Genomic DNA, 22,778 nt, shown 5'->3' with positions numbered 1-22,778 from the left:
TACCCTGTTAATTAATAAGTTTCTGTAAATACTTAGCCTCCTTGGTGTATGACAAAGTCATGTTACAAGAACTATGCTAGTGCTCTCATATCTTGGTTTTTTTTTTTCCAGTGGAAAACATGGTTATGTATCACTTAAATAACTTTCATACTACAATTATTATATGTAGTATATAGTTATGGAAAAGTTCCACATGGCACAGGAACTACATTGGTTGATGCTCTCCCTCAAGCTTACATACAATTCAACAAATAAACCTTGTCAGTCCTACAACTTGAATTTCTCTCTTATCTATCCCCTTCTTTCCAAACCTACTGTAATGATCATTGTTAAGGCTCTCAGTACTTCATGAGTCCCTCCAGCCTCAAGCTCCTCCAACATACTCAATGGTGGCATGCAGGGGCATGGCGGGGTAGGGAAAGCGAAGGTGTCAGGAAGAGTGGTTGTGGACCCCATGCATTAAGCTTCATTGGCCTCTGAAGTCACCACAAATAGACATAAAATCTTTTTTTTTTTTAAATATAGCACATTTACTATTCAAGTACAGCTTCAAGACAAAAGCCTTATCCTTCTAATTAAGCCTTCTAATTAAGTTGGCATCTCCACCTTCTCATAGAAATACCTGGAACCAGCACTGAACCTTCCATCATACTAAGTCAATAATCCTTATAAAATGCAAATCAAGTCATTTTACTCCCCCTTCATCCCTTCCCCAAGATTTAAATTTTTTAAAACATCATATAAGGCACTTCATGATTTGGCTACCTTCCTTACTTCTTCTACTTGCCCTCACCTACCCAAGCTAGCCATATTAAGTAACCTGCATTTCTCTGAACATACCTTGCTCTTTCAGGTCTTCATGTTTTTCCCACACTACTTCATATATTAGAAATGTCCTTCCCTCTCCTTGGACATCTGGCTAACTCTTGCTCATGGTTTGAAATTCAACTCAAGCACTATATCCTCCATGAAGCCCTCCTTAAACTTCAGAGACCTTCCCTCCCTTCCAAAATCTCTTCCCCTAAGCAAAGAGCTAGAAGCATCCTCTGGCTTCCCCTAACATCCCAGGCATAAATACTTTTAGTCTAGTCTTATCACCATATGGTTCAATGGTCTTTACACAGTTCCAACTCCATATTGTGCTTGTTAAAGAAATTGGCTTGATCTTGTTTATCATTGTATCCTCACTGCTTCACACAATGTCTGGCACTCATAGTTAATATTCAATGAATACTTAATGAGTTGGAATTAAATTCTTTATACAGTATAGTAATAGAGATATGTATACTAAAAGAAAATATAAATAATATTGACAATAATGTTCACAGACTATATCTGGCCATAGTGATTTTCATAATAAAATTAAAATATTAAACATGAAATAAGAACATAATAAAATTTTGGACTTTTATGTCTCAGTTGTTTAAATGCTTAAACTCACATTTTTAAAAAGGGTGGTGGCTCTAATTTAAGAACCAGTGAACACATGCTATATTAGTTCTCTTTATTTGGTCACTGTTAAATAGAACATGTTTTCTTTATAATAACTAACTTTATTACACTAAAGTTGCTCGTTTTAATTTTTTCTTTCTAAAGGAATGACCACATGTGGAATGAAAAGCATTTTCATTATCCTTTAACGAGATGAATGTCCTATTTTGTGTGATTTGGAGCAGTTTCTTATCAAGGCTGCCAGCCTCTTATGAACATTACAATTTTCAGATTGTAGTGTGTGTTAAAGAACAAGAAGATATCATGAAATATTAGTGACAATTATATACTGAGCAAGGAAACTGGACAATGTTTCCAGGGGTTGTAAGGACTGTGGAAATGAATGTTACTCAAAGTAGAGTGGTGATTTATAACCAATTTCCGTCTTCAAATTAGGGCCCAAGTAAAAGAAAACGAAATTCAGCAAAGCATTATGGTGTATCATTTCCTGCAGCAGAAACACTCCCCCACCCGGACCAGTGCCCTTACTAAGTATAGTACAAGAAGCAGCAACCTGAGGGAAGCCCACAGGCTCGCAGGGCTACTGGCTGGCTCTTTGTCACCAAATGCAGCAGGTTGAATGCAGACATCACTGTGATATCTTCACCAACAAAACGAGAGGCAAAGAACAGGGGCAAGAGCTGAGTAAGAGAAAAAAAGAAAACAAAAACAAATTAAAACATCACAAATGTTAAACACATTCACTGCACAATTGATGGTTATGGTTTTATCTGGAACTGAACACACACACAGTGCTAATAAATTTCAAATGCCTATTTTTCATATGGTGGGCTTACTTTCAACCCAGGCTTATTTATATCTTATGAATAAAATACACACTATATAATAGCAGTGTAATCTGTGAACACATTTTGCAAGAGGTTGAGAAAAGAGACGAAGTTTAAAACAGTTGAAAGGAATTAACATTTACTGAGTTCCTACCAAGTGACAGGAACTGTCTAGGGCCAAATATAAATATATTACGTCATTTACTTCTTACAATAAAGCTAGAAAGTAGGTTTTATCACCCAATACATATGTGAGGAAGCCAAGGCTCAAAGGTCCAAGGGCACAAAGCAAATTGCCAGTGGAAAAAAAATTAGAAAACCTTGTTCTATCCAACTACAAAGTCCTGCTCTCTCCTCATACCACGCTGCCTTCTTCCAGCAATTATTTGCAAATCTCCCTCCCTGGAGAAGACTGCAAAATACTGTAAGATTAAGAGATTTCTTTTGTTAGAGTTTCATATTTTAAAAAAATAGAGTCAAATAACCTAAGGACAACTAGGAGGCTTCACTTTATAAATAGTGTTAAGTTTGAAGAAGGCATATCAACCATGAATTTTCATTTGATTTTATGATTTATAATTTCTAGATCAATTCTGTAAATAATGTTCACAATCTAGCCTTAAAAAGGGTAAAAATATTTTTTAAAGCTTTTGGAAATGAATCATGTGGAAGGATCTCAAAACTGTGTGAATGCTAAACTTTAAAGAAAAGTTCAGCTAGGATTTTCTTTAAAGTTTTGTACAATCTTTCAGTTGGTAAAGATTAACTTCTAATGAAGGTGGAAGATACTAGATTAACAGTAACTTCTAATATTTTATTTAAAATTAGCATTATAAGTGACCTTAACTACTAAAAGTCCAAAAATGGATATAAAATTAATGTCTCGTTCATTTCCTGACCCTCATCCCTCACCCCACCCCCCAAAAATAAAAGTCTGTTCCTGGTCTCTTCTGACCTCCTCGAAGAACAAACACATAATAAACAGTAATATATTTTACCAAATCATTCTGGAGTATATCTGACACAAATCTGCTTGTATTAACATGCCTGAACTCTGATTTCTCCAAACTAAACTCACTACAAAACTAAAACATTTTTGTGTTACTAACTGGAGACAAAAGGGAGGAAGAGGGAAGGTAAGTCTCACAATGCACGGCCTGAAAGAACCATTAAACATAAATAAACATGTCATTTTTCACGAGTGACTGCAGAGCAGGGAAAAGAGAGCATTCCTTTGGAGCAGACTACTGACTAATAAAAGATCAAAGGTCTATACCTCACAACACTATAAATAAAAATGTATTTTTTTCCTTGTGACCTTCTCTGTGAGGAATAAAGTACGCACGGTAAATGTAATTACTTAGCAAAGCTGCAGCCTCATTGTGCTCCTGCAGCTGACTATAAAACGTCTTCCTATCCTGTTTCATCAACTGCTGTACCAGGCGGCCTGCGCGCCTACCGATGGCCACGGCCATCTGGCTTGTGTCAAAGCCAGCGCACAGGAAGAAAGGGAGTGATGTCACTCTGCAGGTCAGGCAAAGAACAAAGATGCATTCTACAATGAAAAGCTGAGGGCCTCAAATACCAGGGGGCCCTCCAGCATGATATGACGGAGTGATTTAATGTTCTGCCTGTTGCATTTATTTCTACCCAAATAGCCAGGGCTCCATCTAGTGGCAAATTAGTTTTGCCCAGTTTTCTTTAAAAGTGAACCCAGCTACATTAGCACCAACAAAGTAGAGCAACAATGTGATTACTTTTAGAGCTATCTAACCGTTTTTACACTGAAGAATGCAAAAGTACAATTTATCACAGTGCTATCCATTGTCAAATCCTACAAAGCATGCACTTCATAGGTTAGGATTTAATATAACCCTAGTTATTTTAACGTTTGCAAGGATAACTGAAAAAGTAGCTAATTTTGCAAAAATGCACATAAAGTGACATTACGTACACACTACCCTGAAAAAATGTAGCTGAGATGGAAGGTGAAAAACAGTTCTAAAGAATGGATACATGCATCTGGATGCCTTGGTGAAATCAAACTCATAGTTATATTCCACAAAAGAACCATAGTTAATATGGCTCTAACATGTGACACCAGGAGCAACTGTTCTTTAGAACAGAAAAAGGAATATTTTTATGCTGAAATGATTTAACAAATTTAATTTTTAACTAATGTCCTTCCACTTAGTTTTTCTTTTTTTAAAAAAAGATTTCTTTATTTTTTATTTTATTTTTGGCTGCATAGGGTCTTAGTTGCGGCTCACAGGATCTTTGTTGAGGCATGTGGGATCTTTCATTGTGGCGCGCCAGCTCCAAGGCGCATGGGCTCTGTAGCTGTGGCACGCAGGCTCTCTAGTTGAGGTGAACGAGCTCAACAGCTGTGGCACACAGGCTTAGTTGCCCCGCGGCATGTGGGATCTTAGTTCCCTGACCAGGGATCGAACCTGCATCCCCTGTGTTGCAAGGCGGATTCTTTACCACTGGCCGCCAGGGAAGTCCCCACTTAGTTTTTCTTAGTTTATGTTTGCAATAAATGAAATCAAACACTGACAAACCAATCTAAAATGCAGAATACATTTAGATGAAAGATATATCACAATGGATGGGTGTGATCTATGAGATCAGACTACCTGAGTCTGAATCCTTGTCCTGCCCCTAAGGAATCGTGTTACCTTGGAAAAGTTGCTTACCCTCTCAGTGCCTTAGCTTCCTCAACTCAAAAATAACAATTAAATAAGTTAATTGGTAAAAAGTGCTTGGAATAACTCCTGGCACATAGTATATGCTCACAAACATTAGCTCTTATTATTATTTAAATATACAAATATTTGCTTTATTTCAGAATTATATGAATCGGAAATTTCTAACAGTCGATTTATACCCAATCCTATTTAGGGTTAGCAGGCCATTCTGCAAACATAGAATCCTATTTAGGCCAGAAAACGTACTACTCTTGGATTGATTTCCATGGTAGGATAAAGATCTCCTCAGGATAATAGTCGATGAAACCCTTGCCATATGGCAGGCACCATTCTAAGCACTTCATATTTATTAGCTCTTTTAATCCTCAGGAACTTATAAGGTACATATTATCATTTTCCCATTTTTAGATGTAGAGATTGAGGCGTAGGGAGGTTAAGTAATCTACATAAGATCTTAACGGCTGGTAAGAAGCAGAGCCCTTAAGTAAATGGACGGAATGATTTAACAGATTTGAACCCAAGCCATCTATTATAGTTTCAGGGCTAGTGCTCTTGACCACTACACAATTGGCAATGAAAAGCCTGAGATTGTTACCAATCCACTCTAGACACTCTGATTCTATATTCTCCTAATAGACAATGTGGCTGATAATAAATACTTAATAAAGATTCATTTAATTCAAGGGGATTATTTGAAGATTCTCTCTCGACATTGAGTGAAAAAAGTGGAGAGTTAAGGTAGTAAAAAGCCTGAGACAGACTTCTAGATTTAATCTTTCTGTCCCACCACATGCAACTCCTCTTTCCCTTTCACCTTCAAATCATTTCTCTAAACGCCTTTGATACATCTTTAGGATATATAACCTAAAGAAGCCTAAAACTGAGTCCACTTGCATCTACCAAAGCTTCAATATGTTGATAATACGGTACTTTTCAGAGTCAAACAAACCAACAGCTACTCCCCCCACTCCCCCCACCCCAAAAATCTGAGTTTCAAATAGGCAGCTTTTTTCCCATTGAGCTCCCTGAGCTGCCTGGATGAGGACCCTAGCCAGAAACAATCCTAAGTCCAAAAAGAGGCAAAAGAAGCAATTCTTCTAAGTGGTGACAATCTTTGGGAAAAGAATTAGCATTAAACACCCCACTAGAAATCAGCACTGAGCAAAACCACCCAGAAAATCTATAGTTCCTCAAGTTTATCCTCAACTTCTTCACTTTTGTATTGCTTTTGACTCAAATAATTGCATCAATGAATAACATTTATAGATAACCAATATTTTTTTAATGCCAGATGCAATTTACACATCTTTCTAATCTCCCAGAATATCTAGCACATCACTTTGAAATTATTTGGTGTTAAAAAATATGGGTTGAACAATACCTAATGAGCAGTATCACACTATGTGTTGAGAACAGAATTAGATTACATAATTGCCTAATTTTCTGCTTTAAATTTTTAATGATTCCCCATTGCATATTGCAGGGTTTCCCAAGCCATGTTCTGTGAAACAGGCAATACCCCTTCAAACAAATTTAGTAATGGAAATGCTACCCAATATAAAGGGTCTAAGAGGCTTTAAAATAAATGCACCTGCTTAACTTTCTCTCAACTGGTGCCTCTCAAATGGTTTTGACCTTACAAAACCCCTTCTTTTCCTATTGCCATCCCACAGAACACATTCTGGTAAATCCTTTGGATAACATCCAAATTCCTGAACAAAGCAACTAAAGTTCTACATCTAGCTGCTGCCTAACTCTTCACCCCTTTCTCTTGCCATACCTCCACATTCCAACCCACCCCACGCTCCTGCCATACCAATATACTCATAACTTCCCCCAAATAGCTCTGCTGTTTCCTATTTCCACCTCCACATCTTTCTCCATTCCATATCCTTACTGTCCTTTCACCACTCCCAACTCCCACCACTCTTAACTTCTCCTATTTGGGTCCCCAGTGAGGCACAAAGCATGATGTCATATCCCCTACAACAATTTTCAAGGCACTGATTTTCTTACATCTCTGTCTCCCTCTTCTAGATTATAAACCTCTTAAGCATAGGGACAGTGTCTTTTTCATCTTTGTATCCCAATACCTGGCACCTAACAGCCATTCATTTATTTTTTTTTATTTATTTATTTTTTTTGCGGTACGCGGGCCTCTCACTGTTGTGGCCTCTCCCGTTGCGGAGCACAGGCTCCGGACACGCAGGCTCAGCGGCCATGGCTCACGGGCCCAGCCGCTCCGCGGCATGTGGGATCCTCCCAGATCGGGGCACGAACCCGTGTCCCCTGCATCGGCAGGCGGACTCTCAACCACTGCGCCACCAGGGAGGCCCAGCCATTCATTTATTTAGTGAAAGAATGACTATATAAATAACTGATTATATGGAAATGAGTGTTCTGGATCATCATTTCCCACCCTGCTATCTCTGCCATCTCAACTGTTAATGGTGCTTAAATGTAAGAATCTAAATTAAAACCAGTTGGTTCCTTCATAGCAATCAGCAGTTTCTGTGAAGAGGTGGGAAGTTGAAAGTGCAATCTGACTTGAGATCTAGATAATTCAAATGCCCTATTTTCGTCAAAAATTTTTACTTCTCCATCTTTTTTAACCTAGAACTCTGACATCCAAAATTTGACTAACGTTAGTTTGTTAGCTTTTTGGTTTGGGTTTATTTTTATTTCCTTTCACTTCTTTCCTTGCAGTTGAACAATCAACTGCCAAAGAGAGATGATATAAACAGGGAAGCGGGGAACTTACAAACTTGATAATTAGCTCAAGAATAAATGAGTTGATTGTGCTAGTGGATTTAAAGCATCAAACCACCTAAAGGTCAAATCCCTTTCCAAGGGGCTTCCCTGGTGGCGCAGTGGTTGAGAGTCTGCCTGCTGATGCAGGGAACGCGGGTTCGTGCCCCCGGTCCGGGAGGATCCCGCGTGCCGCGGAGCGGCTGGGCCCGTGAGCCGTGGCCGCTGAGCCTGCGCGTCCGGAGCCTGTGCTCCGCAACGGGAGAGGCCACAGCAGTGAGAGGCCCGCGTACCGCAAAAAAAAAAAAAAAAAATCCCTTTCCAATAAATGCCAAAAGAATGTCTATATCAGTGGTTTTCCACAAGCTAGTAAAATGTCTCCCCCAAACTGCAAGGGCCAACCAAGAGTTGACAAATTTGAATTTTGTCAGGTAAGGACAAAATAAAAACAAAAAGCGCCAAGCCCTAATCTCACCATAATATCAGAAAAGAAAATTATATTAACACCAAGAACTCGGAAAGCAATCTCAAGATAAAGAACATACTTTTGAATAATATATTTAAGTTTTGTGGGAAAACATTTCATTGTTGCTATTTTTCTCATTTCTTTACAAAAAGAAGACACTTCATCATGGGCTAGCATTTGGAAACCACTAATTTAAACGTCTACAATAAAGTTCTATACCTGGCACCCAGTTTATGCTCAACTAATGTTTGCTGAATGAATGATCAATCAGTCATTTACTTCTCAAAATCAATTGGCCAAATTGCTAGAATCGGGCATCTCTTTTATTAAGCAGAGATCTTTCTGTATTTGTTATAAGAAACAATAGAACCCTGGCTACTCAGAATCCTCAATCTTCCAAACCATTTAGAGATAACACTTTTTTAAAAAAAAAGACACATTTTATTTTATTTATTCTTTGATGTGGACAATTTTAAAGTCTTTATTGAATTTGTTACAATATTGCTTCTGTTTTATGTTTTGGTTTTTTGGACTCGAGGCATGGGATCTCAGCTCCCCAACCAGGGATCGAACCTGTACCTCCTGCATTGGAAGGCGAAGTTTTAACCACTCGACTGTCAGGGAAGTCCCTAGAGATAACAATTTTAAGATACCAAATTTTACTCAGCTCACCTGTATAAATTCTTACTACATGGAAAACAATGTATTAGGAGCTGATGAATATGCAAAGATGTAAGATATAGTCTGTGCTGTCAAAAAACATATTAGCTTAGATGGAAACATAAGATATGTACTCAATGACTTTACAGAGGCATTTTTGATCTTAGGATCCCTTTACACTCCTAAAAAAGTTATCAAGGACCCCAAATGCCTTTTGTTTATGTGGTTATACCCACCAATATTTACCATATTAGAATTAAAGCTGAGTAATTTTTTTTTTTTTTTTTTTTTTTTTTTGCGGTACGCCGGCTTCTCACCACTGCAGCCTCTCCTACTGCGGAGCACAGGCTTGGGACGCGCAGGCCCAGCAGCCATGGCTCACGGGCCCAGCCGTTCCGCAGCATGTGGGATCTTCCCGGACCGGAGCACGAACCCATGTCTCCTGTATCGGCAGGCGGACTCCCAACCACTGCGCCACCAGGGAAACCCAAAGCTGAGTAATTTTTAAAACATTTGCATATTCCATTAAGAATAACAAAAATAAAAATAATAACAATATATATTACAAAAATGACATTTTCAGTGAAAAATAGCTATATTATCCAAAACAAACAAAATATATATTTAATGGGAAGAGTTTTACATTTTTTTTGCAAATCAAGTCTCTTTAATATCTGGCTTAACAGAAAACAGCTGGATTCTCATCTCTGCTTCTGCATTCAATCTGTTGTGATATGTTGTTTTGGTTGAAGTATATTTATGAATGAAATCTCACCTCACTCAGATAAGTAGTTGGAAAAGGGAGGAATATTTTAATAGCTTTTTCAGATAACTGTAGACATTCTTCTTTGATATTACACCAAAATTCAACAATGATAATCTGAAACTACGTATTATCAATGAACTTTTCATACTATTACATTAAATTTCATTGGTCTACCTTACATTTTGACTGGATCTTTTAACTTTGTATGATTTTGTAACATCAGGCACTGTTCATTTGGAAAACATTGGTTCAATGGGTTATGCAGATCTTTCACATGCAGACCCATTACGTTATCAATATCAAAAATATTCATTAATATCACCACTGATTTCATCAGATAAATCTTTAAATGTTGAGAAGCTGTCAAGCTCACAGTGGCAGATACAAGCTTTCCAAAATTTTATTTTTTAACTTGAAAGCTCGAATTTTATCATTGCCAACAATACAGTCAGTTGTTTTCCATAAAGTGACAGAATCACTTCATTCATTTTTGAGAAAATACTTGCCAAATACCCAAGTTTAAATAACCATCATTTGTCTGTTGGTCATTCTGTCAAGTGAAATGGTGTTTCAAACAAGCACACCAGTGCTTTTCCTGGAGACGGCTGCTGTACTTTGCGATGCGGAAGCTCTTTATAAAAGTGTATTTCTTGGGCTTCCCTGGTGGTGCAGTGGTTGAGAGTCTGCGTGCCGAGGCAGGGGACGTGGGTTCATGCCCCGGTCCGGGAAGATCCCACATGCCGCGGAGCGGCTGGGCCCGTGAGCCATGGCCTCTGAGCCTGCGCGTCCGGAGCCTGTGCTCCGCAATGGGAAAGGCCACAACAGTGAGAGGCCCGCATACGGCAAAAAAAAAAAAAAAAAAAAAAGTGTATTTTTTGTTTCTTCACACAGAATAATAAAAAGATATGCACTTAAGATCTAGAGTTAATAAAATTAATATGAATCTTACTACTTCATCAAGGACATTCTTAAGTAAAAATGGCCTTTTCTCCTGTTTGGATGTTAGTGAAGAATGGAATGACTGCTAAAAAGGTTTGCTGCCCCTGCCTAGCTTCACACTAAGACAACAGCAGTTTCACCTGCTTTGGCTTTTGCAACATCAACGCAAATGTCAACACAGTGAAAAAGGAAAATAAGGTCGTAGCATTAGTCTGAAAATAGTTTTGCCTTTGTGAATCCCTTGCAAAGCTCTCAGATGCCAGGGGTCCTTAGTCCACGCTTTGAGAATTGCTGGTCTGGCCCTCCGGTTGGTCCATAAAAAGCACAGTAAATGTTTCATAAGCACTCGTTAAGTAAGTGAACAGCAGACAGAGGAATACATTTATAACTTACCCCATGTTGTCTAGCAAAAAACAAATGGTTAGAAAATAATACCAGTAGTATTTAGACCTCTTACTACTTCTAGAGCTAATTAGTACATTTCCTACTCCATGTAGTCTGTGGACAAATGCAAATGCAAAATTTTGAGCTATTTTATCAAAGTGAGGAGAATAGTTATGGCAGATTTCTGAAAGTAACAGAGTGCTACAACCCAATTTTCTCAGCACCACTCCTTGAAATTCACAAAAGTATATGTCCTGCTAGGGGATAAGAAAACAAATTGTGAATTAGTGCTATCTCCAGAAAAGGAAAATTAATTTGTTGATAAATTCTCACATTTATTGAACCCATATCATGTACATGGTACTATTAATTCATATACTGCTAGTAGAATAATCAAGGAACACGAACTTTTGGAAATGATTGAGAATAATAGAAGTTGTATCATTAAATAAGTTTAGAACCAGAAAAAAATCTTGATTAACACCTAATACATAGATTTTTGAACATGAAGTGACCACCCAACAAAGGTAAAATAATTAGTTGAAAGGTGTTTCACAAGTAATTTGTTTAAAATTGTCTTTAGATGCTGAAGTTTGAGGATAAAGTTTTTAACGAAACAACTAGGATGAAATTAGAGTTATCTCTTTAATAATGTCACATTTCCTTCTGAAATGTCTTCTTGAGTGGGAGAAAGCCCGCGTACAGCAACGAAGACCCAACGCAGCCAAAAATTAAAGAGAAAATGGTGGAGGTAGAAGTAGCACCAGGAATGCACAGCTTGGACCATCTGTTCCTCAGTCTATGATCATCATCTGTGTACGACTACGTGAGGATGTTGCTCATGAAATATCATCCATCATGTGTATCTCAGTGGAAAAAAAGTGGGAGAAACGATGAACTGATCCAAACCACTTGTTTTGTCAATAGCAAAACTGAGATAAAGAGACCTATTGAAGGTCATACAGCCATTTGGAGAAAACATTAGGCTAAAACTCCTTTTTAATTACATGTTGTGGCATCTGTGTTTTCTTTATTATTCAGTTCACATAAAAAGTAAGAAAAGGACATAAAGAATTGTACCTAATATTGACAATGCAAGGGTTACACTGTGTCCATTAAGAAGGTACACCAATGGTATAATTAAAATAGAATTATGGGGCTTCCCTGGTGGTTCAGTGGTTGAGAATCTGCCTGCCAATGCAGGGGACACGGGTTCAAACCCCAGTCCAGGAAGATCCCACATGACGCAAAGCAGCTAAGCCCGTGCGCCACAACTACTGAGCCTGCACTCTAGAGCCTGCGAGCCACAGCTACCGAAGCCTGCAAGCCACAATTACTGAAGCCGGCACGCCTAGAGGCCACGCACAGCAAGAGAAGCCACTGCAGTGAGAGCCTGCACACCACAATGAAGAGTAGACCCTGCTCACCACAACTAGAGAAAGCCTGCATGCAGCAACAAAGACCCAACGCAGCCAAAAATAAACAAATAAATAAATTTATTTAAATATAATAGAATTATGGACATTAAGTCCATCTTCTGATGTTAATTATAACTCTACTAAATGCTATCTTTTTTCAGGATTCCTGTTTTGTATAGCATCTAGTCAAATTCAGGGATTTATTCATTCTCACATTAATGTTTTAAAACTTCTATCACCAATATAGAACACAAATCTTTTTCTTTTAAAATATATATTGATTTCACAGTCCATTGATTACACAGACAATGTAGTTTCAGTGTCTACGTTACATGTGTTTCATCTAAAAAGTTTTTCTTAATATTTAAAAGATGCCAACAGGAAAGCAAAACCCACACAAACAAATCACTTTTGATTACTATTAAAAAATGCCTTCAGAATTTTTCAGTCTTTTTAACTGTTTCGTTTTGTTGTGTTTACACAATACAGTTTTGCTTTTCTAGTACTTGAGTTCAAATTTAAACCTTCTCACTGACTAGTTAGGTTTCATTTGACAAGGTTTACTCTGGGCTTTGAAAGTATCATCTGTATGTCTGGAGTTTGTAATAGTTTCCTTGCAAGACTGCCACTAGAGGAGCACCTGGCACACACAAACCTCTAAATTAATACTATGATTCCTTCCTTAAGTAACATTCCCTGTTGATAATTTGTTCCCCGTGGAACTCACAGAACTGAAGCTCAATGCCTTTTAGTGACATTTTATATGGTTGATTTTTCTTACTGAAAACATTCTTCACTTGACTTTTCTATTCTACACAGTATTGTTTTCTTCCTCCCTTTCTGGAAATTGCTTCTCTATCTCTTGGGATATTTCCTTCTGATTTCCAAACTGTGACTAAACTCCAGAGATCTCTCTTTAGTACCCTCTGTATTTCTCACTATTTAATCTCTTTCTTACAGATCTCACCTATTCTAACAACTTCAACCATCATTTCTTGATAGATAACTATACAGATCTAGCTCTAATGCTCTATCTTCTAATATCTATTGGATAATAATAACATCAACTTGCACTTGCATGGTATAGTTTTATACGGCTTATAACAGTCTTTTGTCCCACCTTATATTGTTATTCAAATATCTTGCATGTGTGCATCTTATTATTATGATATTATTACTAATAATCATTTTTGAGTACCTGCACAAGGTGATCGTGTATATGTGTATCTAATATCATTTAATCCTCATGTCAACCCTGAGGTAGGAACTGCTATACGTGGTAGTCATTAGTGCTATTTGCCCCACATTTCTGGCTCTCCATTTTCCAGGCACATGGTAGAAATGCACTTTCTGGCCCCCTGTGGTTCTTGAGACTGTGTCACTAGTTCTGGGCAATAAGTTGTGAACAGTGATACTGTGTGCCACTTCTAAGACAGATCACTTAATTGTTGGCGTGAGACTCTCCAGAACTCTCTTTCTCTCTCCAACAGTGATCAGCAATGTTCTATAATTAGATGATGACTGCTCCATTAACCATGATCCTGGAATAGGAGACATGGAGCAGAGTTCCCATCTGACAGACAATGAACATGCAATACAAGCAAGAAATAAAACTTCAGTGGTTTAAGCCACTGGAATTTGGGGATTATGTGTTCCAGCAGAAACTAAGGTTCAGAGAATAACTTGCGTGAGGTCATACGGCCAGTACTGGAGCCAGAATTTGAACTGAAGTCTAGTTTAATCTCCTGTAGTACATTAAAAAATTCCTCAATGGGCTTCCCTGGTGGCGTAGTGGTTGAGAGTCCGCCTGCCGATGCAGGGGACACGGGTTCGTGCCCCGGTCCGGGAAGATCCCACATGCCATGGAGCGGCTGGGCCCGTGAGCCATGGCCGCTGAGCCTGCGCGTCTGGAGCCTGTGCTCCGCAACAGGAGAGGCCACAACAGTGAGAGGCCCGCGTACCGAAAAAAAAAAAAATTCCTCAATGGCAGGGACTCTTATGCCCCAGATTGCTGTCCTTGTTTAGGAAAACAACAGGGTCTGGAAGGTTGAGAAGTCCAATGTTAAAAACAATGAGACCACTTTGAAGAGCCCAGGGTCTTTCTCTCATTAGTCATCCCTTCTATTCCTAAGTATCCCAAAGAGATTCTTACCATGGTCACAAGATACGGCTCTCCTCTCATATCCAGACATAAAGGTTAGGAGAGAGTTACTTCATTTTGGATCATCTGTAGCTAACAAATTAGTCCCAACTCTTCAAGAACTAAATGTTTCACTCAGCTGCAAAACTGATTGAGTAGATCCTGGTGACAATAAAATGACTGATTATGAAGATTTCATTTCCTGAAGTGACTGAAAGCTCCCTGGGCACTAACCAGATCTGCTGTACCTTCTTACTGATCTAATAAGTCAGTGCCCAGATGCAGACCTTAGAAATAGAGTGCCCTGATTTTAATCAATCTATAAATGTAAGAAAAAAAAATATTCGTTGCCATGATGCTAAAAAAAAAAAAAAATGTTTGTCCTTCCCAGTGGCTCAGGGATCATGACCCTGGCCCTAAGGAAAAGGAACTGTAATGGTTCATTTTTTGACCTGTAAGTAAACAATATATAAAACAATAAGATTTTAGAGACAACCTATAGACAAAGATTTGGCTGTGGTTGCAGAACAGAAAGTAAACATTAGTAACTTCACATTTTAAAAAAAAGGACTCCCCTGGTGGCTCAGTGGTTAAGAATCCACCTGCCAATGCAGGGGACACGGGTTTGGGCCCTGGTCCAGGAAGAACCCACATGCCACGGAGCAACTAAGCCCGTGCGTCACAACTACTGAACCCGCGCTCTAGAGCCTATGCTCCGCAACAAGAGAAGCCACCGCAATGAGAAGCCCACGCACCGCAACGAAGAGTAGTCCTCACTCGCTGCAACTAGAGAAAGCCCGTGCAGCAATGAAGACCCAATGCAGCCAATAAAAAAATAAATAAAACAAAAAGAAAATGTACATAGCTAACAAAATGTAAAGAATGCCTGGAAAGAAAGGCAGAATAAAGGGTGAGAGTATCAGGACCCCCATCTTATAAAGTAGAGAATTAGGAGGTATTAACTAGACTGCAAAATGCTAACTGGACCCTTAGAATCCATTCTTCCTTCTCCATATTAGTAACAGAACGCTCTGAAATTTTAGCTGAACATAGAGCTACATTTCTCTGCCTCCTTTGCAGCTAATTGTGACTATGATACTATGTTCTAGCCAGTGGAATGATGTGTGATCTTTCACGTCACCTCCTTTAAAGATAAAGTTACTTGCTTTAGACTTCCTCTTCCCCTTGGGAAATGGCAAAAACTGCAACAGTGCACCTGGACACTGGGATGGAAGCTACTTGAGAAAGGCAGACTTAACAGGTCATGAAGCAAAGCTACTTACTCACTAACTCAACCTTAGGCTATTACCTACCTTAAGCTATCATGGGGGAGAAAAATAAACTTCTACTTATGTCAGTCACTCTACTTGGAATTTTTTGTCACAACAGCTTGTCATGTAGCCTATCAAAAGTTCATGAGCAAGTATATTATTTAATGTTACAAAAGTGAACAATAAGGGAATATAAAAAATCAACAAAACAATAAACAATGGTAGACAAAATGGAGAAGAAAGAGCAGATAAATCCTTATTTTTCATAAGTGGATATTATCTGAAATTGATGAATCAAGAAATACTACCAGAAGAATGATTTTCACAGGAGTGAGGTGGAGATAAGAAGGGAAAGAGTTGGAGGCTGTTGCTTTTCACCTTAAGTTCCCTTGTATCAAGAACCATGTGCAAAAAAAAAAAAAAAAAAAGCTTAGACATGCTAAAAAAGATGCAGTGCCTCAGTGGACCATTTCATCTAAAGAAAAACTTGCTAATGCAGGTGGAACAAATCCTGTCCTATGCCTGCGACTATAAACTACAGTTATCTATATCTATCACTAAAAAACTGTTTTTAATGAGTTGAATATAAGCCCTAAAAATAGGTATCTGTAAATCGTGCTTCAAATATTTTAAGTTAGAACTCTGCCACCATTCCAGGAATAGAAAGCTTTAGCACCAGAAACTGCAAATAAATATTCTGCTTTTGTATCAGAATTTTAGCATCCTTCCCCTCCAAGTTTACTTTCTATTGCAGAAAGTAAGAATTTTCTCATGATGGTATGCCTCGTAGCTTGTATCTGATAAAGCAGATAAAGGAGAAGTTTTATGAAAATGTAGTCCTTCTATTCCACTGAAAAGTAAATCTTAATGGCCTCTATCAACTATCTTTTAACACCATGTTGAACTTGGGAGAAAGGAGAAGCCCTGAATGAGATCATAAAGTGAAAGAAATAAAGTACTTTGCATAATGTTGTTTCTACTTTGTCCTCAATGGTTTTCTTCATTAATTTTAGATGATTAAATCATGTTTTAAAAAGAATTTAGGTATTTCATGTGCACGTCAAACTATTTATCACATCCAAAACTCAATTTGTTTTCTTTCTTCACCAATTTATTATTCTTTCTGTATTCCTGACCCTGTTAGAAAGTACTTCCAGTCTGCACAACCACTAAACCCCGAATCTGGGAGTCATCCTCAATTATTTTCTATTTTAATCTTGCATGCTTAATTAACACCAAGTGCTGTCAATCTTATTTCCAAGATATTGCTCAAATACATCCTTTTCTTTTCATCTCTCATCTAGAATATAGTAATGGCCTCTTACTGGTCTTCCTGCCTCTACCTTGACTCCCCTCACAGCCAGTCTCCATACTGCTACAGAAGTGATGTATACTCGCTCTGACCATGTCAGAACACTGCTTCATGTACTTCCATGGCTCATTAACACCTATGGGGAAAGAACCTATCAGATTCATTTCTTTTCCTATCTTAACTTCAGTCCCCAACACTCCCTGGTACACAATGGTACAATCCATTAACTCTCTTGTCCTTTACTTTATCTCTAGTACCTCACCAGTGCCTAACCTCTAATAAGTATTCAATATGTGTTTGTTGAATGAATGAATGAAGATTCTCTTCTGATAACAGGCAACTATTTATTGTTTCCCACACACCTTTTCCACCCTTACCATATCACCCATATTTTTCATACCACATAAAGAATGAAATCTTCATTTTTAACCTTCAAGACCCAGTTTAGATATCATCTCCTCTGGGAAACTTTTTTTCACAGCTATTCTTCTCACCCTTCTCCCCAACCCTTCCATTAGAAAATGAATCAATTCTACCTCTATACTACTTCCTACTTCAGTACCTCTATTATTTATCTATTACTGCACGTTAGAATTTTAGATATAGATAGATAGATAGATAGACAGACAGACAGACAGACAGATAGATAGATAGATAGATATGCCTCTCCTAAAAACTCCTTGAGAGCAGCCAGAGGTATTCACTTCTATAAAATAAAGCCTCAATAAATGCTTTCATAGAACTGAACTCAAACGTCACTTCCTCTGTTTTCCCCCATCTCTGTTCATAATGTCCTAGTTTGCCCAGGACTAGAGTCCTATCCTATACCCAGGAAGTGCAGTATACAGGAAAGAGTCAGAACTGGGTTTAACTTCTGACTCTATCACTTAACCAGCTGATAAATCCTGAGCAAATTAGTTTCTTGTCTCTGATTCCTAACCTGCATAATGTAGACCATAACACTTATTTCACTAAGTTTTGGAAGGATTAAGTGAGATAACTAGCAGGCTGTACAGTGAATTTTACTTCCCTTACTGAGAAGCAAAAGCAGAGGAGGTCTGAGATACCATGTAGAGATATAGATAGAGAATGAGAGAGAGTGTGTGTATGCATGTGTGCATGTTTGCATGAGTGTGCATGTGTGTGTGTCTGGGTTGGAGGGTTTAATTAGTTCCATTTTGGGCAGGGTAGGAATGAGGTGATTGTATAACAAACAACTCAGGTAAGATTAATTTAAGATTAATTTTTCTATTTCAGTAATTATGTTTTAGTGATTGTCAAAAAATCATTATCTTTAGCAAAAAGGAACAATTTCAAGTTTTGCAATCAACTGTTTCAGTCAATTATATAGAGTGATATAACTTTATGCATGCATGAGGCAAATGTACTAATAAAACAGGAACCTGACAAAGTAAACTTTGGTCAACTCTAATTTGAACATACCAATAGCAGTTATAAAAATACTGTTGTAATTCAATAAAAACTGCCAATATCGGGCTTCCCTGGTGGCGCAGTGGTTGAGAGTCCGCCTGCTGATGCAGGGGACACGGGTTCGTGCCCCAGTCCGGGAAGATCCCACATGCCCCAGAGCAGCTGGGCCCGTAAGCCATGGCCGCTGAGCCTGCGTGTCCGGAGCCTGTGCTCCACAATGGGAGAGGCCACAACAGTGAGAGGCCCGCGTACCGCAAAAACAAACAAACAAACAAACAAACAAACAAAAACACTGCCAATATCATTCACTCTTACTCAAAGATAAAACTATTCTAGGACTTATAACTAATTTTGCATCATGACCCTGAGAATTATCTAGAACATTAGAGGTACCGAACTCCCAGTAGTAACCTTGTAACTGATATTGATTTGTCATCTGGGAGGCAAGAATTCTACCATTGAACCACCAATGCCTTTGATTTGTCATCTGAGTGTCAGTAACTTCCATTGTTCCCAGGTACTTCTTCCATAGGGAATGCTAGCAGCATTTTATATTCTATAATTACAGTACTATTTGCATTCAGATTATTCTATAAGCATTTTCTAGCCTCCTAATTATGTTTTTTTGGATTCAATTAAATGTTTTTTTGCAAGGGAAAGGTAACACATTATACAACATTCTGTATTTCCCTCAGGTAACGGGAGAGCTCAAGAAAGACATCAACTCTTGGATAGACTCCAGCCAAATGGCACATGAATCAAAATATCCTTAAGAATGATGAAGTTAAGGTATCAAAGGTATGGTCATAATCGCTGAATGCAGTAGATGTTATTACATAATTAAATGAAAATGAAAAAGATAAAAACAATCCTTAAAAGAGTGAACATATAATATAAAAATAACAATTCAGCAACAATCATGTAGATCTACAGGTCCCACTTTAGTTAACAAAAGCAGAGTGGGAAAAAAATAAAATAAAAGAATCCAAAATTCTTCCTGCAGAGAAGGGCGAAACACTGTTGAATCTTACTTTTTTTAATTTGATGACTAGATTAGTTCAGGCTTAATGATATTTTTAAACACTTGTTCAAGGCCGTGGAACCTAAAATATGATGTCACTGTTTCAATCCCTATGAAAGATAAAAGTAAATAAAACATGGAAACCATATGCCAAAGATTGAAAACCAAGGGGAAAAGATCATAAAAAAGGGATAAAACAGCAGGACAAAGAGTGTCATCAAATATGTCCATGATCGGGACTTCCCTGGTGGCACAGTGGTTAAGAATCCGCCTGCCAATGCTGGGGACATGGGTTCAATCCCTGTTCTGGGACGATCCCACATGACGTGGAGCAACTAAGCCCGTGCGCCACAACTACTGAGCCCGCGTGCCACAACTACTGAAGCCCATGCGCCTAGAGCCCGTGCTCTGCAACAAGAGAAGCCACCACAATGAGAAGCCCTTGCACCGCAATGAAGAGCAGCCCCCGCTTGCCACAACTAGAGAAAGCCCGTGTGCAGCAACAAAGACCCAATGGTCAAAAGTTTTAAAATAAATTTAAAAATATATATGTCCCTGATAACATAAAATATAAATGATTTAAATGCACCTACTGAAAAATGACTCTCATATAGTTACAAAACAAATAAATGGCATAGTGGGATCAAAAAGAAAAGAAGGAGAAAGAAAAAGAGAGACTGCATACATGCACACACACATGTGCACGTGCAAGTGCACACACATACACACAAAGACAAAAGTGGCAACACGAATAAATATCTTTTAAGAGAGAACTCACTCATGTTCTCCCTAAATCAGATTCCTACCAGTTCCCACTGAAATGGTAAATAGAATATAAAAATAGAGGAAATCTATATATATCAGCCTTGGGAACTAAAATAGGATAAACTTGTTCAAGATAAAGTACAGAGGATGTATTGAAGAAAAGGCCAACTCCCAACTCATCCATGTGCAAACATTGTTCCTGCAAGTTAGTGAAAGAGAATCCAGGATTCTAAATAGGAGGAGCCAAGTCCAGAGAACAGGTAGGTCAAAGGTATGGAGAGCTTGATAACCGGCACAGGGTATGTCTAGCTCCCATAGGTCACTGCAGCAAGCACTTCTGACATTGAAAGCCACACTAAGCAGGGGTACTGTGGCGATGCTCAAGCCTAGCGTACCAAGGATTTGGGAAGCACTGTCAAGGCTGACTTTTGAAAAAGACAGTCAAAACTGGGAAATACTCGGGGCACTGCCTGGAATTTCTGATGTCACCCTAATTAGAGAAAAGAAACTTCAACCCTAAGGCAGTACTTCTTGCTAGAGCCACCTCCAGTTCTGATGCTGCTTCCCTCCTCTCTACCTGAGGCCCCTGAAGTCTGAAAGTTAAACTATGGTAAACCTAAACTTTTCTCTTCTCCCATTTTATTACCTTGAAAGATTAAGAAAAACACACCAAACTCAGCTCGAAGCCTCTCACTCCCGAAACTGGGCAAGCCCACGCTGCATTCATCTCTTACTCTACTTAACAAACAGATGCCGGGAACAAAGTGAGAAATAAGATGCCATGGTCCCTGCCGCCATGAAGCTTACATATTTGTAAGAATGATATTATTAGCTAGTACAATAAAGATCACGGAGAAGCAGAAAGGGAATAAAGATCCTATATAACAGAGGGAAGTAGTCTCGTTTGGGAGGCATAAGAAAGCCTTCCTGCAGGTAGTAATATTTAAACTAAGAATAAAGGATAAGACTGTGTTGCTCAGATTAAGAATGAGGAAAGAAGTGTACCAGACAAAGAAAAAGATGAGCAGTAGCCCTGAGATAAGAGTGTGTGTAACCCACAGAAGGTTATGAAAGAAGAGCAGGGTGGCTGGAAGGTGTAAGTGAGGAACAGATGGGGGAGATGACGAGGCTGACGAGGTAGGCAGAAGCAAATCTTGAAGCTATTATAAGAATTTGGAACTTCATCCTAAAAAGAAAGAGAAGTAATCGAAGGAGAGTAACATGATCAGATCTTTGAATTTAAAAGACTGCCATGACTAAAATGTGGAAAATGGATGGGGGTGGCATCAGAACAGAGGTAGTGAGACTAACTGGGAAGCTACTGTAGAAATCTAGGCAAACGATTCATACAGGGCGTGAGATAGGGAAGAAAAATTAAGAGGACTCCAGTTCTGGCTCAAGGAACTGGGCACTTAGCAATACCATTTACTAAGCTAGGGAACAAGGTGGGAGACTTAAGCTTGGGCCAAAAAAAATAATAATAAGTTTTGAACATGTTGAAGGTACACACAAGCAACCAAATGGAGATGCTATAGAAGAAAGTGGATATACAGGACTGTAGCTTAGGTACAGAACTAGGTTGTCGGTAAATTTGGGGGGAGTTAATTTATCAAATGGAACTGAAGCCATGGAGAAATAAGATTGCCTAAGAAAATGTGTAAAATGAGAAAAGAAAATGTTAGAGCCCTGAGGAACCTCCACATTTGGAGGTGAGCTAGAAGAGAAAGAACTAGTAAAGAAGATGAAGAAGGAGCAGTGGCCAAAGAAGGCAGAGGTCAAGGAGAGTGTTGTTCCAGAACGACAATGATAATGATGAGACTAGGATGGTGATGGTGAAGTTGCTAGCTAACATTTACTGTGAATTAACTCTGTGGAAGACTCTGTGCTAAGTGACTCACATATGCTGTCTCATCTAACGATTACAACAGTCCATGTGGTAGGAACACTACTATCCCCATTCTGCAAGTGAAGAAACTGAGGCACAGATGACTTAATTAATTTGCCTAAGATCATATATCTAACTCAATACATATTTTTGGATGGATGACAGAAAAAGAGTGACAGCAAGGATGTGAACAACTTGTAAAACAGCTTTGTCACAGAGGATGACAGGCTGAGTAGGCTTTTTGTTTGTTTTTTAAGATGAGAGAAATTTGAGCATACTTAAATGAGGGATATTAGGAGATTATCCAAGAGTTTAGGAAAACCTTAAAAAATTGTGATGTAACTGAATGTAAGAGAAAAATTAATTAATTAGGAAATTAATCAATTGAGGAAAAAATTACAGCTATACCAAGAAAGTAAGGACACAAAGGGATTTTCTCTCTCTATGCCAAAGTTTTTTGCTCTGTAATTTAAGGGGTTGGGGAAAATCAGCAATTTCTAATCACTATCAAGAACTTCCCTTTAATTATTTTCCTACATGATCTCTCTTGGTTATTTCCCACTTGGTTATATCACACACACAGGA

At 38.5% G+C, this 22,778-nt stretch overlaps 1 protein-coding gene across 1 annotated transcript in view; it reads right to left on the bottom strand.

Annotated features, from left to right (window-relative positions):
* Positions 1–22,778, bottom strand: part of MSRB3 (methionine sulfoxide reductase B3) — a gene marked incomplete at its 5' end in the record, with an annotated part of 154,041 nt that overhangs the window by 119,163 nt on the left and 12,100 nt on the right. Inside the window, 1 exon segment of the mRNA XM_079714470.1 lies at positions 2,006–2,132. Within this exon segment, the coding sequence (XP_079570596.1) occupies positions 2,006–2,132 (127 nt within the window).

This window comes from Hyperoodon ampullatus (assembly GCF_949752795.1).
Source record: "Hyperoodon ampullatus genome assembly, chromosome: 11".
Classification (NCBI taxonomy): domain Eukaryota; kingdom Metazoa; phylum Chordata; class Mammalia; order Artiodactyla; family Ziphiidae; genus Hyperoodon; species Hyperoodon ampullatus.
This window is presented reverse-complemented; position numbering and strand designations above follow the sequence as displayed.